The sequence below is a fragment of the Cetorhinus maximus genome, chromosome 13 (assembly GCF_964194155.1).
Source record: "Cetorhinus maximus chromosome 13, sCetMax3.hap1.1, whole genome shotgun sequence".
In the NCBI taxonomy this organism is placed as follows: domain Eukaryota; kingdom Metazoa; phylum Chordata; class Chondrichthyes; order Lamniformes; family Cetorhinidae; genus Cetorhinus; species Cetorhinus maximus.
This window is the reverse complement of record NC_135891.1, coordinates 75,570,850-75,587,736: the sequence shown is the minus strand read 5'-3', so window position 1 is coordinate 75,587,736 and position 16,887 is coordinate 75,570,850. Positions and strand designations below refer to the sequence as shown.

Here is a 16,887-nt window from a genome sequence, read left to right as displayed (position 1 = left end):
CAGATTGGAGTGAGGAAGGGTAGGTTGATCAAATTAAGAGTCCATAAGTAAAAAGAATATACGGTCAGTGGCTCAGTGACTCTGTTGGTTAGACCGTCCTTTGGTGGTCCATATGTTTCTATTTAAAGTTGCGGCCTGTTACTTTGGTTGTGCCTCTGGTGACAATGGCGTTGAGCAGAATTTCTGTTTTAAAAGGTCTCTGTTCACAGAAGGTATGCTTCTGATTGGTCTTTTTCAGCAACCGTGCTCAAAGCTTGCTAGGAAGGGTGGAGGAAGAGCAAGACTCAACAGCTTCAGTTGCTTGTCCTCCGTTCATCAGAATCAACTCACCACAAAATTTGTCTTCTTTAAACACTTCTCAACCCTTGTGTTCATGGGAACAATTTCTCCCCATCTACTCTGTCTAGACCCCTCATCATTCTGATCACCTCTATCAAGCATCTTCTTTACTCTTCTCCTTAGAAAAGAAATGCTTAAGTGTAAATCAGGATAAATTGTTCCCAGTGGAAGATGGGCCAACAGTTACCAGAAGGCACAGCTTTATGGTAATTGGTTAATAAAAGAGGCAGCAAGTTATGATCTGCAATGCAGTGTTGAAAAGGTGATGGCAGCAGATTCAATAATAACTTTCAAAAGGGAATTACAGAACTATTTTATTCATCCATGGGATGCAGGTGTCACTGGCTAGGCCAGCATTTTTGCCGATCCCTAGTTGCCCTTGAGATGAAGAATACTTGAAGGGGTAAAATTTGCAGGATTATGGGGAAAGAGGTGAAACTAATTGGATAACTCTTTCAAAGAGCTGGTGCAAGCACATTTGGCCAAATAGTATCCTTCTGTGCTGCATGCTTCTATCATACTTGCCTCTTTTTTGGACACTGATCGCAAAAAAAGCAAACCAATTAAGATTGTTTTATCCTATATTTCTCCTCCACTGAAGTTAAATACCATGACACAGAGCACAGGTTGACAGCATGGTTGATGAAGTCACAGGTGAACACTGTTCATAGACCCACAATCTCTATGGGTTTCTCTTACTAATTTACATTGCCACCTGCCCTTTCCAATGGAGAAGTTCATAAAATAAAGACTTGCTTTTCTATACATGTCTTTCAACTGTGGAGGTACTAGAACTTTTTCAGAAATTTATTCTTTTATGGGATGTGGGTGTCGCTGGCAAGGGCAGTATTTGTTGCCCATCCCTAATTACCCTTGAACTGAGTAGCTTCCTAGGCCATTTCAGAGGGCAGTTAAGAGTCAATCACATTGCTGTGGATCTCGAGTTATACGTAGGCCAAACTGGGTAGGGATGACAGATTTCCTTCCCTAAAAGGACATTTGTGAATAAGATGGGTTTATACAACAATCAATGATAGTTCCAGAATCACCATTATTGAGACTAGCTTTCAATTCCAGATTTTATTAACTAAATTTAAATTCCACCAGCTGCTGTGGTGGGATTTGAACTCTTGTTCCCAGAGCATTAGTCAGGGCTTCTAGTGGTTGCCATCACCTCCTAGAATAGAAATGCATGAGGCATGCAGGGCAGGCCAGGGAAGTGACATGGAGTCACTTGTGTCTGGTGCTGAGGATTTACACAGAGTCATTGCTAGGTCTGCAAAGTTCTCTCAAAACAGAAGTATCATATACAAATATGTGGTTCTACACATTAGGCAGCCAAGGACAAGATGTCTCTAATTCAACTGAAAAATTGCAAGAAAATCCCCATGTCTATGACGTCACTGGAATTCACAGTTTGGGTCCTTGATGTTCGAGTACCACTGATGGTGGGAGGATCAGTTTTCTGCTCAATAAGACTCAACTGAAAAGAGCAAGGTCAAGAGAGAGACAGTTGAAAAGAAAAAGCTCTAATGGATCTGGCTGCAGACTGAACTTTGAAGATTCAAGTTTAGAATGACAACATGGTAATAAATTCAACTTTTCATTTACCCATTGTTTAAATTAGATTCAACAGTCCACTTCTTTCACCTCTAACCTGAATCTTTTGGATAGAGGGCAAGCTGGCTCTGTGTATAGGTTTTATCTCACTGCACTTATAGATTTCTAAATAACTCAAATACTCTAATTAACAATAAAAACAGAAAATGCTGGAAATTCAGCTGATCTGGCAGCACCTTTGGAGAGAGAAACAGATGTGACATTACAAGTTGATGACCTTTCATTTGCTGAGTATTACCAGCATTTCGGTTTTTATTTCAAATTTCCTGGATGCACATTATTTTGCTTTTATACTCTACTTAGCAGTTTGGCTGGTTGCACATTAGTATTCCCACCTCTGTTGGGGACAGAAAGAATTCAGCATTAAATTGACTTAAAGCACATGTAGGATCAGGTGTATCCTAAGGGTTTAGTAGCTGAATGATCAATTTGAAAGGTATAGGACACGTCTCAATTTTCCATTTTTCCTGTATGAGCGTTATTTTCTAATTGATCACTAAATATGCACACTTGCAAGTGAGTAGGTTTGAGGGAGGGAAAACTGAGAAGTAAAGCAGTGAGCCACAAGGATACAAAATGGATCACCTTCAACAACATCTGCTTCTCCTGATATGGCATTAATTTCCTAAAGGGAACAGAAATACAAATGCATTAGAGATAGTCACATCTGATAAATACATGTTACTTATATTATCATATGGAGTAACTAATCAAGTCATTATGAATCAAATTAAGAATAATGGGAGGTATGTTAAATTAGTAGATTACAGATGTGTGTGTCAATGATGGTAATTGTACATACACAAGTAATCTGAGCTGACAAGACATGGCACGTTTAACATAAAATCTCCCAGGGCGCTACACAGGAGCATTATAGAACAACATTTGACATTAAGCCACATCATGATATCAGGGCAGATGACCAAAAGCTTGGTTTTAAAGGTGTGCCTTATAGGACAAGAGAGGTAAAGAGGCAGAGAAGTTTAGGAAGGAAATACCAAAGCTTGGCTTCAGGCGGCTGAAGGCACAGCTACCAATGGTGAAGTGATTAAAATTGGTGATGCTCAAGAGGCCAGAAATAGAGTGCATATACTGTGGAGGGTGGTGGGGCTGGAGGAGTTTACAGAGATAGGAAGGGGTGAGCTGTGGAAGGATTTGAAAATATGGACAAGAATTTTAAAATCGAGGTGTTACATACAAACATACGAATTTGGAGCAGGAGTAGGGCCTTCAGCCTGCTCCACCATTCAATAAGATCATGGCTGATCTGTTTGTGGTCTCAACTCCACATTCCACCGACCCCCAATAACCTTTGACTCTCTCGTCAGTCAAGAATCCATCTACCTCTGCCTTAAAAATATTCAATAACCCTGCCTCCACCACCGTTTGAAGAGAGTTCAAAAGATTCACAACCCTTAGAGAAAAAAAAACTCTTCTCATCTCTGCCTTAAATGGGAGACCCCTTATTTTTAAACTGTGTCCCCTACAACTGTCTCGCCCACAAGAGTAAACACTGTTTCAACATCCAGCCTGTCAAGTCCCCTCAGGGTCTTAGATGTTTCAATAAGTTCACCTCTCAATCTTCTGAACTTCAACGAATACAGGCCCAGCCAGTCCAACCTTTTCTCACAAGATACCCCAGGTATCAGTTGAGTGAACCTTCTCTGAACTGCTTCTAACCCATTTATATCCTTCCTTAAATAAGGAGGCTAAAACTGTGCCCAATACTCCAGATGTGGCCTTACCAAAGCCCTGAATAACAGTAGCAAAACATCCCTACTTTTATATTCCACTCCCCTTGCAATAACAACAACATTCCATTTGCCTTCCTAATCACTTGCTGTACCTGCATACTAACTTTTTGTGATTCATGTATCAGGATACCCAGGTCCCTCTGTACCTCAGAGTTCTGCAATTTCTCTCCATTTAAATAATATGCTGCTTTTCTATTCTTCACATTTTCCCACATTATACTCCTTCTGCCAAATTTTTGCCCACTCACTTAACTTATCTATGTCCCTTTGCAGACTCCTTATGTCTGCTTCACAACTTACTTTCTTAACTACCTTTGTGTCATCAGCAAATTTAGTAACCATATATTCGGTCCCTTCATCCAAGTCATTGATATAAATTGCAAATAGTTGAGGCACCAGCACTGATCCCTGTGACACTCCACTCGTCACATCTTGTCAAGCTGAAAATGACCCGCTTATGCCTACTCTCTGTTTCCTGTTAGCTAACCAATCCTCTATCCATGTTAATGTGTTACCCCTTGCACCATGAGCTTTTGTTTTGTCTTGGTAGTAACCTTCAGTGTGACACCTTGTCAAATGCCTTCTGCAAATTTAAGAACAGCACATTTACAAGTTCCTCTTTATCCATATTGCACAGGAAATCATGTTTGACTAATTTAATGGAAATCTTTGAGGAAGTAACAAGCAACATGGATAAAGAGGAACTGGTAGATGTGCTGTACTTAGATTTCCAGAAGGCATTTGTTACTTAGTTGGGAGCCAATGTAGGTCAGTGATCATTGCGGGGGAGGATTGGGTGAATGGGACTAGCTGTGAGTTAGGACATGGGTAACAGGGTTTTAGATGGTCTCAAGGGTAGAATATGGGAGGTTGGCCGACAGCAACTTGCTGTAGTCAAGTTTAGGGGTGACAAAGGCATGGACTGCAGCTTCAGAAGCCAAATCAGGGATGGAGTCGGGTGATTACGGAGATGAAAGTTGGCAGTTTGAGTGATGATACACATATGTGGTCAGAAGCTCAACTCGGGGTCAAGTCTGACAACAAGTATGTGAAAGTATGGTTTAGTCTCAGACAGTTGCCAGGGAGAGGGATGGAGTCAGTGGCTATGGAATGGAATTAATAGTGGGGACTGAAGATAATGGCTTTGGTTTTGTTGATATTTAAACTGAAGAACTTTCAGCTCATCCAGTGCTGGATGTCAGACAAACAGTCTGATAATTTAAAAACAGTGAAGAGTTGAGGGAGGTACTGGTGGTGGTGAAGTACAGCTGAGATATAGCAGAACACAAACATACTGGCATTAATACTCTAAATAAGTCAAGTGACATTCTTATAACATCAAATACCACAGGCAGGGTTTTATCTTACAGCAGACAGAAAGCAGAAATGGCCACACAGACAGCCATCCAAATGATAACAGCTTTGGTTACAATAAAGAATTTGGCTTGGTAAGCACAAGCATTTGAAACACAAATACATATTTCCACATAAAATGTTGGGAGTTGGATAGTTAAATTTAGCAGAAACAGGGCATGCCCATTTTCTTTTCTTGCCGTACACACTATGCTCTGAATGACTACTACTGCTGAGCATGATCATATTTGCAAATAAACAGGCTTAAAAAAAGTACCAAACCATCACTTATTTAGTGTATTGATGCCAGTACGTTTCAGTGTAGTCAATTTACAGTAAGACGAGAATACAATGCAATAGAATTCTAGCATGACAGTTTGTATGGTTCATCATCTAACTGATGATAAATAAGCATCATACATCTTGATACAGAAAGAGCACACTTAGATATAGTAACAATGAATAAGTTATGACCACGAAAACAGCTCAAAAATGTTCTATCAACATTATTTTGGTTGCCCATGTGTGATTATTTGCATGCTGTTTTCCAATTATATAGGTATGTTCGTTTAGTGGTTATGGTATTTGACTAGCAACCCAAAATTTGTAAGTGCAAATCCCACCACGGTGAGGAAATCGATTCAATAAATTTGGTGAATTGATAGAAAAGCTGCTGGTGAACCACTGTTGAAAAGGGAACCTCCCATCCCATCACGTCTAGCCTACACTTGATTCCGGATACACAGATGTCGTAGATACTCAATACCCTCTGAAGTAAAAACAATTCCCGTGGTAATTTGCCAGTTCACAACCTTCTCTTCCCAAGAAGGATTTTTTTAAAAATGACAACACATCGCCATAACCTCATTTTTCCTACTTTCATTCATAGTTATATAAATGGCTATGTGTAAAAGGTAGTCAATTCATCTCCTGATTGGCACCAGCTTTGGGATGTCCTGAAAATAAATTCTTTCTAGGACAATAGATGTTTTAATGAGGAATTGTTTTAAATTTCCAATTTTCTTTCAGAGATATATTTTGAAATAAATACTTGAGAAGACCAGTTGAGGATATCAGTTGAAAGTATTATTTTAATTAGGGGTCAATTCTCATTCAAATTTTTGGAATCCAAAACACTTTCCACACAAAAGCCACGGAAGCTTAAAGCTATTTGTACTTGTTGGAACCCAGAATCTTGCATGATCTGTTATTCATCAGTTAAGTTCCTATAATGTCTTCTTGGTAAATTTTTGTGCTCACTAAGGTGAAGAGTATTAGCATAGGGAAAAGAAACATCTTTGTAACACAAGGCAAGACAAGTAGTCTACATTTCTTAATTCATCCCTAAGGAAGCACTTACTTGCTGTTCACTAAAATCCCCATCTCCACAGTCTTGTGTCTGATCATCCTTCATGGTGTTCCCTAAAGAATAAAGCAAATGTAGCATTTACACCAGTTAATTTTTGTCTTTGTAGGACATCAGAAACCACTGTTTGTTCATAAAATCATACAGCACAAAACATTATTTAGCCCATCATGTCTGTGCTGACTCTTTGAAAGATTAACCCAACCAGTTCCACTCCCCTGCTCTTTCCCCTTAGAGACCGAAGACATTTTAAAAGAGATGAATTTCCCAACGACCAATGGAAAGAACCAAAGGGCAAGATTTCACATTTTAAGACTTTTACTGTGACAAATAATCTAAAATCAATATAGATCAAACATTAATTTGCATTAGTTGCCTATTAATTAAGGAAAAGATACTTCCACATGAACTAATGCAATCAAAATATGTCTTACTGCCTTTCACTGTGTACCATGGTTCTGGCAGATATGTAGCACTATAGGAACAATCCCAGTCATTCCCAGATCTCCAGTGGAGGTTCACTTCTCTCCACCATGCCAGGTCGAAACTTCCAGTGTCCTTTGACAATCGTTCCACTCCCTGTTCATGTTTTCAGGGCCCAGCACTTTGGTAACTCGCTGTTCCTTAAATTTTCAAGAGCCCCTTCCGTTCTGTTCCCTTTCTTTTAAACGGAAACTGAACTCTCACAAGTATCCAGCTTGGTTGTTAACATACAAACAGTTGATCTGTTTCCCCATAGTAGTAGCTCCTTTGTTTCTGCGTCTCAAACAGGAACTGTCCTTTTTCTGAGATACTGTAGAAAGGTGTTAAAACTGCAACCCCCACCCCTCTTCAAGGGTTAATGTTCACATTTCTTTCCCCATGGCATTCGGATCATATGGGCATGATTCAGAGCTGGTGTGTTTATCCAGATTCTCTGTTTTACTTTGAGTTAAAGGTAAATCTCAAAACATAACTATCTTGTAAATGTCAGCATTCACGACAGCCTATATCCCTACGAAGTGTTATCAGTTTCCTTTTGAAAGTTACTACTGAATTTGCTTCCACAATCTTTTCAGGCTATCCGTAACTTACTGCATATAGAAAGATTCTCTGTTTCCACCAGAAATTTAGCTAATTAATTTAAATCTGTATCCTCTGGTTATCGACCTGAACAGAAAAAGTTTTCCCCCATCTACTCTTATCAAAACCCCTCATCAGATTATTGGGAAGTAGTGATGCTATGGGTTAGACCATTGCCCATAAACTTTGGAGAGTTGGGTTCAAATCAAGACCTTGCTGTTCAGAAGGAAGCTTCTTATTCACTGACTCAAAAATCTCCAGTATGGGCCAGTAATCTGGTTACAGTGGATCCATAAGACAATGCAGCCACTCAGCCAATCTTACTTAGCATTATCAGAGGTCTGGTCAAAAATAGAAATAGAGTCTGAGGCTGAAGCAATGTTGCCAGAGTTTTATTCTGCATCTAACCCACACAACTTGCAATGAGCACCCAATTTCCAGTTTAATTTCAACATTGTGACTTCTAGCATGGAAAAGTCTCAAAAAATACATCAAAATAGAAACTTAAATACTTTCAGAAAGTTACTTAATTTCCTACCTTTCCCCATCTTCTCTGGTATTTTATTGCCAGGAATCTCTGGAGCACTTGAAATTTCATCAGGGTTTCCTCTTGCCTCTTCTTTTGACTGTTGACAGTAATGAACATTGTGTGAGTCTAGTTACTAGAAATTAAAAGGAGCCATCAGCAGATCCAACTGGCCCATCACTTAACTGATCATTGCTAATTCAACATGAGGAGGAATGACCAGTATAACATACAGTCTCCATACAAGCCCAACGATCTTGGACTCCTAAATGTTGTACTTCTCAATATTCTTCAATAGTACAGTACACTACACAGAACCAGGTGACCGACTAAACTGACTCCTGCAATGAAGGGGTTAACATAGAAAATAGGAGCAGGAATGGTGATTTGGTCCTTTGAGCCTGCGCCACCATTCAATATGTTGATCCTCTATTTCACCGCCATACTCCTGCTCTCTCCCTATACCCCTTGACGCCTTGGGTCTAGAAATCTATTTCCTTCTTAAATATATTCAGTGACTTGGCCTCCACAGCCTTCTGTGGCAGAGAATTCCATAGGTTTACCGCCCTCTGAGTGAAGACATTTCTCATCTCAGTGGTGGGCAAAATTCTAGAAACAATTATTTGGGATAGAATTAGTAATCACATGGAAAAATATGGGTTGATAAGGAAGAGCCAGCATGGATTTCTAAAGGGGAAATTGTGTTTAACTAACTTGCTGGAGTTTTTTGAAGAGGTGACAGAAAAGCTCTTTGAGGGTAATGCTGTTGATGTGGTGTACATGAACTTTCAAAAGGCATTTGACAGAGTGCCACACAACAGACTCGTGAGAAATGTTACTGCTCATGGGATAAAAGGGATAGTAGCAACGTGGATACAAAATTGGCTGAAAAATAGGATGCAGAGAGTAATGGTCAATGGATATTTTTCAGGCTGGAGGAAGGTTTATAGTGGAGATCCCCAGGGGTCGGTTTTGGGACCCTTGCTTTTAACATAAGAACTAGGAGCAGGAATAGGCAATTCACCCCTCGAGCCTGCCCTGCCATTCAATATGATCATGGCTGACCTCATTTCGGCCTCAACTACAATTTCCTGCCCTCTCCCCATAGCCTTTCAACCCGTTACTAATTTAAAATCTATCTCCTCCTTAAATTTATTTATTCAGCATCCCGGCATCCACTGCACTCTGAGGTAGTGAATTCCACAGGTTCACGACCCTTTGAGAAAAGTGATTCTTCCTCATCCCTGATCTAAATCTACCATCCCTTAGCCTAAAACTATGGCCTCTCATTCAAGAATACCCCACAAGGGGAAGCATCTGCTCCACATCTACTTTGTCTATCCCCTTTAGCATCTTATATACCTCAATTAGATCTCTTCTCATCCTTCTAAACTCTAGTGAGTATATGCCTAAACTGTTCAATCTCTCCTCATATCTTTCCTGATATATATTAATGATCTAGATCTTGGTGTGCAGGGAACAATTTCAAAGTTTGCGGATGATACAAAGCTTGGGAATGTTTTGAACTGCGAGGAGGATGGTGTGGAACTTCAGGAGGACATAGACAAGCTGGTGGAGTGGGCAGATAATGTTCAACGGGGAGAAGTGTGAGGTGATGCATTTTGGTAAGAAGAACATGGACAGACAATATAAAATGAGTGAAATTTTGAAAGGGTGCAGGAGCAGAAAGACTTGAGTGTATGTGTGCATAGATCATTGAAGGTGGCAGGACAGGTGGAGAGCAGTTAATAAAGAATATAGCATCGGGGCTTTTTTAATAGAGGCACAGGGTACAAGAGCAGGGAGGTTACGCTGAATTTATATAAGACATATGTTCGGCCTCAGCTGGAATATTGTGTATAGTTCTGGGCACCACATTATAAGAAGGATGAGAACACACTGGAGAGAGTGCAGAAGAGGTTTACAAGAATGGTTGCAGGGATGAGAAACTTCAGCTATGAGGATAGTTTGGAGAGGTTGGGACTGTTCTCCTTGGCAAACCATATCTCGTAAAAATTTAGATAACCCTTCCACAATCCCCATTGCTGTAATATTTCACAAAGGTATCGCTTCCGGAAACCTTGCAGACACGTCCATTATTGTCAGCAAGTGCTGATTTCCACTTTTAGTCTGAGAGAGGGGTCCTACACAATCAATCATGACCCTAGTAATTGGAATTAAAGGTGCCGGTTTAATCACTGCTTGTGGTTTCCTTGTCACTTGACATGTGTGACATGTTCTACAGAATTTGACTATATCTCTATGCAACCCAGGCCAATAAAAATGTTTTTGTATTTTCGCCTAAGTCTTCCAAATTCCTAAATGCCCCCCTATTGGAATTTCATGAATTATTCTCAGTATTGAGACGGTATAACTATCTGATGCACTTCTATCCATTTTTCATCTGCTAAAACCTAATACGGCCTCCACTTCTTCATTACCCTTAAGGTAATAACATTCTGGAATACATTCTGCCTCTGTTTCTAAGTAAACTGTCTGACATAACTTCTTTATTCGTGGATCCTTTTGTTGTAACTCTACCAACTTTCTTGAGCTAAACACTTCAGCTTCATTCTCTCTCCCTGAACAATCTTATCAAAGATAGTATCAACTAATTGAGCTTCCACACCTTTGCCCTGCCTTTTAACTTTCTCCTCTTCCTGTTTCAACCTGTGAGTTTATGATCTTGTTACTACACAAACTGAAAACAATCCAGGATACTATTTCCGCAACACTTCTGATGAATGCACCGCCCCAGGCTGCTCAACTACCATAGGCATCACCCACATCTGTGACCCGACTATATCATTACCTAAAATAAATTGAACCCCTACAATGGGCAATTTTTCCGCTACTCCAACAATCACCTCACCTGTTTTCCACTTACTCTTTAAATTTACCTTCCACAATGGAATAGGTTTAGAATCTCTATGAACCCCACTTATTATCACCTTTTCTAGGATTAGTCACTCTGAACAACAAATATCACTAGCCTATAATATTAAGGATTAACTAGCCCCATGTCTTTTAATCTCCGCTTCACATACAAAATCTTTAACATTTCTGCAACCTGCGCTTCCGAACTCCCTTGGTTCAAACATGGACAAAACAGCTGAACTCCAGAGGTGAGGTGAGAGTGACTGCTCTTGACACCAAGGCCAAATTTGACCCAGTGTGACATCAAGTAATCCTAGCAAAACTGCAGTGAATGGGAATCAGAGGGAAAACTCTCCACTGGTTGGAGTCATACCTAGCAGAAATGAAGATGGCTGTGGTTGTTAAAGGTCAGTCATCTCAGCTCCAGCACACCACTGCAGGATCTCCCCAGGGTAGTGTCCTCAGCCCAACCACCTTCATGTGAACCACCATCAATAACCTTTCTTCCATCATAAGGTCAGAAGTGGGGATGTGCGCTGATGAGTGCACAATGTTCAGCACCATTTGCGACTCCTCAGATACTGAAGCAGTCCATGTCCAAATGCAGCAAGTCCTGGACAATATTCAGGCTTGGGCTGACAAATGGCAAGTAACATTTGCACCAAACAAGTGTCGGGCAAATGACCATCTCCAACAAGAGAGAATCTAACCATCGTCCCTTGAAATTCAATGGCATTACCATTGCTGAATCCCCCACTATCAACATCCTGGGGATTACCATTGGCCAGAAACTGAACTGGATGAGCCATATAAATACTGTGGCTACAAGAGAAGGTCAGAGGCTAGGAATCCTGTGACAAGTGACCCACCTCCTGACTCCCCAAAGCCTGTCCCATCATCTACAAGGCACAAGTCAGGAGTGTGATGGAATACTCTCCACTTGCCTGGATGAATGCTGCTCCTACAACACTCAAGAAGCTTGACACCATCCAGGACAAAGCAGCCCACTTGATTGGCACCATATCCAAACATTCACTCTCTCCATCACCGACACACAGTAGCAGCAGTGTGTACCATCTACAAGATGCACTGCAGGAATTCACCAAGGCTCCTTAAACTGCACCTTCCAAACCCACAACCACTACCATCTAGAAGGACAAGGGCAGCAGATAGATGGGAACACCACCACCTGGAAGTTTCCCTCCAGGTAACTCACCATCCTGACTTGGAAATATATCGCCATTCCTTCATTGTCGTTGGGTCAAAATTCTGGAACTCCCTCTCTACCAGCATTGTGGGTGTACCTACACCACATGGACTGCAGCGGTTCAAGAAGGCAACTCACCACCACCTTCTCAAGGGCAACTTAGGATGGGCAATAAATGCAGGCCCAGCCAGCGAAGCCCACATCCCATGAATAAATAATAAAAAAAATTGTGAACACTTTCCCACTTCTTTACCGATCATTGATTCTTCCCGCTTTACCTGTACACAAACCACTGGTTTTTCCTGTGCCTGAACCTCAGAACCCACAGTACTCTTACTTTTGGAACTTTTCCGCATTCCAATTACTGCAACAGATTTTCCCTGTAACGTCCAACACATTGACTTTGTGTGCCCAATCTTATTACAATGAAAACATCTCAATTTCTGAGTGTCACTTCTATTTTCAGCACCTTCCTTTTCAGTCTGAGAAAAAACTTCCTGAGGACTTCTACCTACTCGTCCTTCCCAGATCTTCCTTCTTTCTATCCTTCTCTGATTTAAAAGGGTGATGAAAAAAACGTTTAGGTCTATGAACTAATTCAATCATCAGCTATCTCTGCTGCTTGTCTTGCTGTTTTAACTTGCTGTTTCCTCCACATGAGTTCTCACTACCGAAGGAATTGAATCTTTAAATGCTTCCAAAAGGATTACTTCTAAGGGCTGCATATGTTGCCTCTACCTTTAATGCCCACACCCACCTGTCAAAATTCCTTTGTTTTACTCTCTCAAACTCAATACAAGTTTGCCCAGGCCATTTCCTTATATTCCTAATTTTTTGCCTTACGCCTCAGGAGCCAACTAATTGGCACTCAAAAGAGCCTTTTTTACTGCATCATAATCCACCGATGCTTCTTCTGACATTGAAGCATAAACCTCATGAGCTCTACCTACTAACCTAGACTGTAAAAGCAAAGTCCAGTTTTCTTGTGACCATTTCGACTGCTTAGCTATCTTCTCAAATGAGATAAAGAACGCCTCGACATCCCATTTAGATTTTGGAAGAGCTTGTAAACATATAAACATCTCCCCACTGGGCTTTAGACTGGAAGTGGCTATTTCCACATCAGAACCTTCCTCAGCATCTGAGATCTCTTTTTTTAAACTTCCAACTTCTAACCTGATATTCTCTCTCTCTCTCCCTTTTTCTCTTTCCTCCCTTGCCAATTTCTCCAGTTCCAATTCCCTTTCCTGTTTTCTTTCTCTCTCCTTCCTTTCTGCTTGCTCCCTTTGAAATGCCCTCTTTCCTTTTTCTCTTCCTCCAATTCCAGTCTTCTCATTTCCATTGCACTAGTTTTAGGTATCCCTTTCAACTTCAAATGCTGCGCTATCACTTCAACTATGTCTGCTTTCTTTGCCACTACAGGTAACCTTAACTACAACTTATCCACCAATTCTGTTAACTTATCCTTAGATTTTTTTGTAACCCAATAAGAGTTATATCTTCTACTTCCAAAAAAGTTTTAGCCATGGATAAAGCCATTTTTGCAGTCTCACCACTTTAAAATCCCTCACACCAACTCCTGAGTTCAATATGCTTCTGTACTTATAGCCTTAAGATTCACCAACTCCAAACCAATCAAAGAATTTCAAATATCCCAGACAAGCCCCCAATTTTGTTATGACGTGGCAGATGATGTGTGCCAGGCAGATCAAATCCACAAGGGACATGTGGCTACGCTATCACAACGATTTCGCAATTTGTATTTATCATGAGAAGATGTGTGCACCGAATTCAGAAGTAATGAGTCCACCAAGGTCTTTAGAGATTTTAAAAGATTAAGTTAAAATATTTAACAAAATAAAAGATTTCAAGAACATACATAAGGCTACAATTACTTAATACTATAACAAATCCTAAAATTCCTAATTAACCTGACTTCCAGTTACACATCCCCTTTAAGGCAACAGTCCAAAATAGATTTAGATTTTAAAAAAACCAAGCCAGCAAGTTAACAGTATCCATTTGACAGTGGAATTCCAAATGGTTTTCTCCAACTTCAGTTACTGGGCCCAGCAGATTTATGCACAAATGGCTGGAGGATTCTTCAAGGCTGTTTCACACACTCCTGTTAGATCTTACATGGCACCCAACATAGCCTTTCATTCTCCTTTATATATGTTTCTCTCTAATATGCAAATTCCATAGTCCCATAGATCTTTGGAACTGTACCTTCCCCATAATATAAAAACTTTCATGTTGCCAATATTGTCAGTAACCTTAGGGAAATATGAACACTCCTTAGCCTTGCTTATCTGGCTAGTTGTAAACATCCCTTTGAAATCCAAACAATCCCTTCACTTATCTAAAAATGCAAATTCCTTTCACACCTTACATGTTAAGACAGCATTCATGTTTACTCATTAGCATTTCAAGTACATTTTTACACCTAGCTTCTTTTGATAATTTCAAGCTTGCAGTCTACCGGATTCCAAATGTAATTAAATCAGAGACAGAACCCTCTACGCTCACACCCATAAACTTACTTGACAACAAACCAGAAAAACATGAGAATTATTATACTTTTGTAACAAAACATTGCAAAGCTTTACAAGCACTGCAAAACCTTAATCTTTTTAATTGATTATAAAGTCTCATCTACAAAACAGCAATCCTAATAACATTGGTTAATCCATCTAAGGATTGTTTTGGACAGTGTCACCTATTTTTCTCAGGTATCAAGGCATATGGAGCTAAAGCAGGTAAACAGGACCAAGATACAGAACAGCAAGGATAGGAACAGGGAAACAGGAGTAGGCTATTTAGCCCATTGAGCCTGCTCCACAATGAAGGGTCATATGGACTCAAAACGTCAACTGTATCCCTCTCCGCAGATGCTGTCAGACCTGCTGAGTTTTTCCAGGTATTTTTGTTTTTGAGCCTGCTCCACTATTCATCTACTTCAATGCCTTTTTCCGTGCACTGTCCCCAAATTCCTTTATGTCATTGACAGATTTCTAAATACCAATGTCTGCTTTAAACATACTCAATGACTGAGCTTCCACAGCCCTCTGGGGTAGAGAATTCCAAAGATCATCAAGCTGAATAGGATAACAGGCTCAGGTAGCTGAATCAAAAACAGAATTACCTGGAAAAACTCAGCAGGTCTGGCAGCATCGGCGGAGAAGAAATCAGTTAACGTTTCGAGCCTTCATGGCCCTTCGGCAGAACTGAGAACAGTTCTGCCGAAGGGCCATGAAGGCTCGAAACGTTAACTGATTTCTTCTCCGCCGATGCTGCCAGACCTGCTGAGTTTTTCCAGGTAATTCTGTTTTTGTTTTGGATTTCCAGCATCCGCAGTAGCTTTTTGTTTTTATCAGGTAGCTGAATAACCTATTCAAGTTCCTACTTTTCTTTCACATTTACAAGCAGCATGACAACATAGCAACAGTTGGATTTCAGCACTTTTTAATGGTTATGATTCATTGTAAACATTGGTACTGCTTCCTGCGGGGGTGATGCTCGAGTTCAAGGCTTGCAGTTTAAACAGGCACTACTGGAAATTAATCCCAGTCCATGTTGAATTTTCAGCTCAGAAAAAGAGGTAACTCACTTGTGACAAGACGACAAGGTCTCGAGGCATTGAGTGATCACAAAGGTGCTGGGTTATTGGGCCAGTGTGTGTGTCCTTTCTGATTAGATTCGCCGCCCAAACTAACAATGAAGCAAGCTAGCCATCACAACCCACTACTGAGCACAACTCCAAGCCCTGCCCTGCCATACACACCGGGCTCTTGCCATCAGGCGCGCGCTCCAGGCTCCCTCACGCTCCCGTTCCAAACAGGCATTAGCTCCGCCCACCATCCCAGCCCCTCCCCCAACTTCAGGCCCTTCTTCCTCCCGCGCCCCCCTTCCCCGGTACTTCACCTGGTGTAGCTGCACAATCAGATCGCTTTTGTTGCCTTCCGTATTGAGGTTTCCCTTTTTCGGATCCCTTTTCAAGTCCACCACATTAAGCTCAGTGATATTGTGCGCCGCGGCCTCGCTCTCATTCGCCATTGCAGCCGCTCGGCCTCACGCAACACCGGAATGGGAAGCTCAACAAAATGGCTCCCTCTCGCTTCCGAAGCTGCGCATGCGCTCGGGTGGGAAACGCCTCATTGCGCATGCGCTGGCTGGAGCAGTGCTGCGTGTCGCCGACCGGGCGGTGGCGCTCTGCGCGGCCTCTCCAGCGCTGTCAATAATCCCCCCAACAGCACAGTCGCTAAATAGTGATTATCCCGTCCTTTCTCTCATTGCTGTTTGGCTGTCATGTTTCCTACATCAAAGTACATTTCAGGAACAAATCACCTTGAGACACCCTCAGGACGTGAAAGACGCTACATAGATGTAAGTTATCGCCTGGTGTTGACAGTGCGATAGAGGCCAGGCGCAGTGTTAATTGACAACAGGCTCTTAGCCCCTTTAGACCAATAGGGCTGTTCACTTCACATTTCCAACATCTGCTGTTTTTTAACAAGAAGGTGCAGATCATGTACAGTTATGAACTCTGGCTGAAGTGTATTCATGGAAAAATCATCCAGCTGTCCCATCCCCACCACTCCTGCCATTGGTCTACCCTACACCAGTTGGAAAGTTTAAAGACTTTTCATTCTAATTGGCTGATGACTATCAGTTACACAACCTTTCTCCATCTCCAATGTTTTACAAAATAGAAGTGGGAAAAGAAAATGAAAAATAAAAATTTTTAATGACCCTCTGATTTTTCTCTCAGGTTTTTGTTTAT

General features: G+C 41.1%; 1 protein-coding gene across 2 annotated transcripts in view; it reads right to left on the bottom strand.

Annotated features, from left to right (window-relative positions):
* Nucleotides 1–16,231, bottom strand: part of LOC144688712 (uncharacterized) — a 97,431-nt gene extending 81,200 nt beyond the window's left edge. For both annotated transcript variants that reach the window (XM_078555585.1, XM_078555586.1), the window contains exons 1-4: nt 16,029–16,231; nt 8,033–8,120; nt 6,427–6,488; nt 2,545–2,584 (exon numbers count right to left, since the gene is read on the bottom strand). In XM_078555585.1, coding sequence (XP_078411711.1) covers nt 2,545–2,584; nt 6,427–6,488; nt 8,033–8,120; nt 16,029–16,160 — 322 coding nt within the window. In that variant the 5' untranslated portion in view covers nt 16,161–16,231. The remainder of the gene's footprint in view (nt 1–2,544; nt 2,585–6,426; nt 6,489–8,032; nt 8,121–16,028) is intronic.
* Nucleotides 16,232–16,887: the final 656 nt, after the last annotated feature.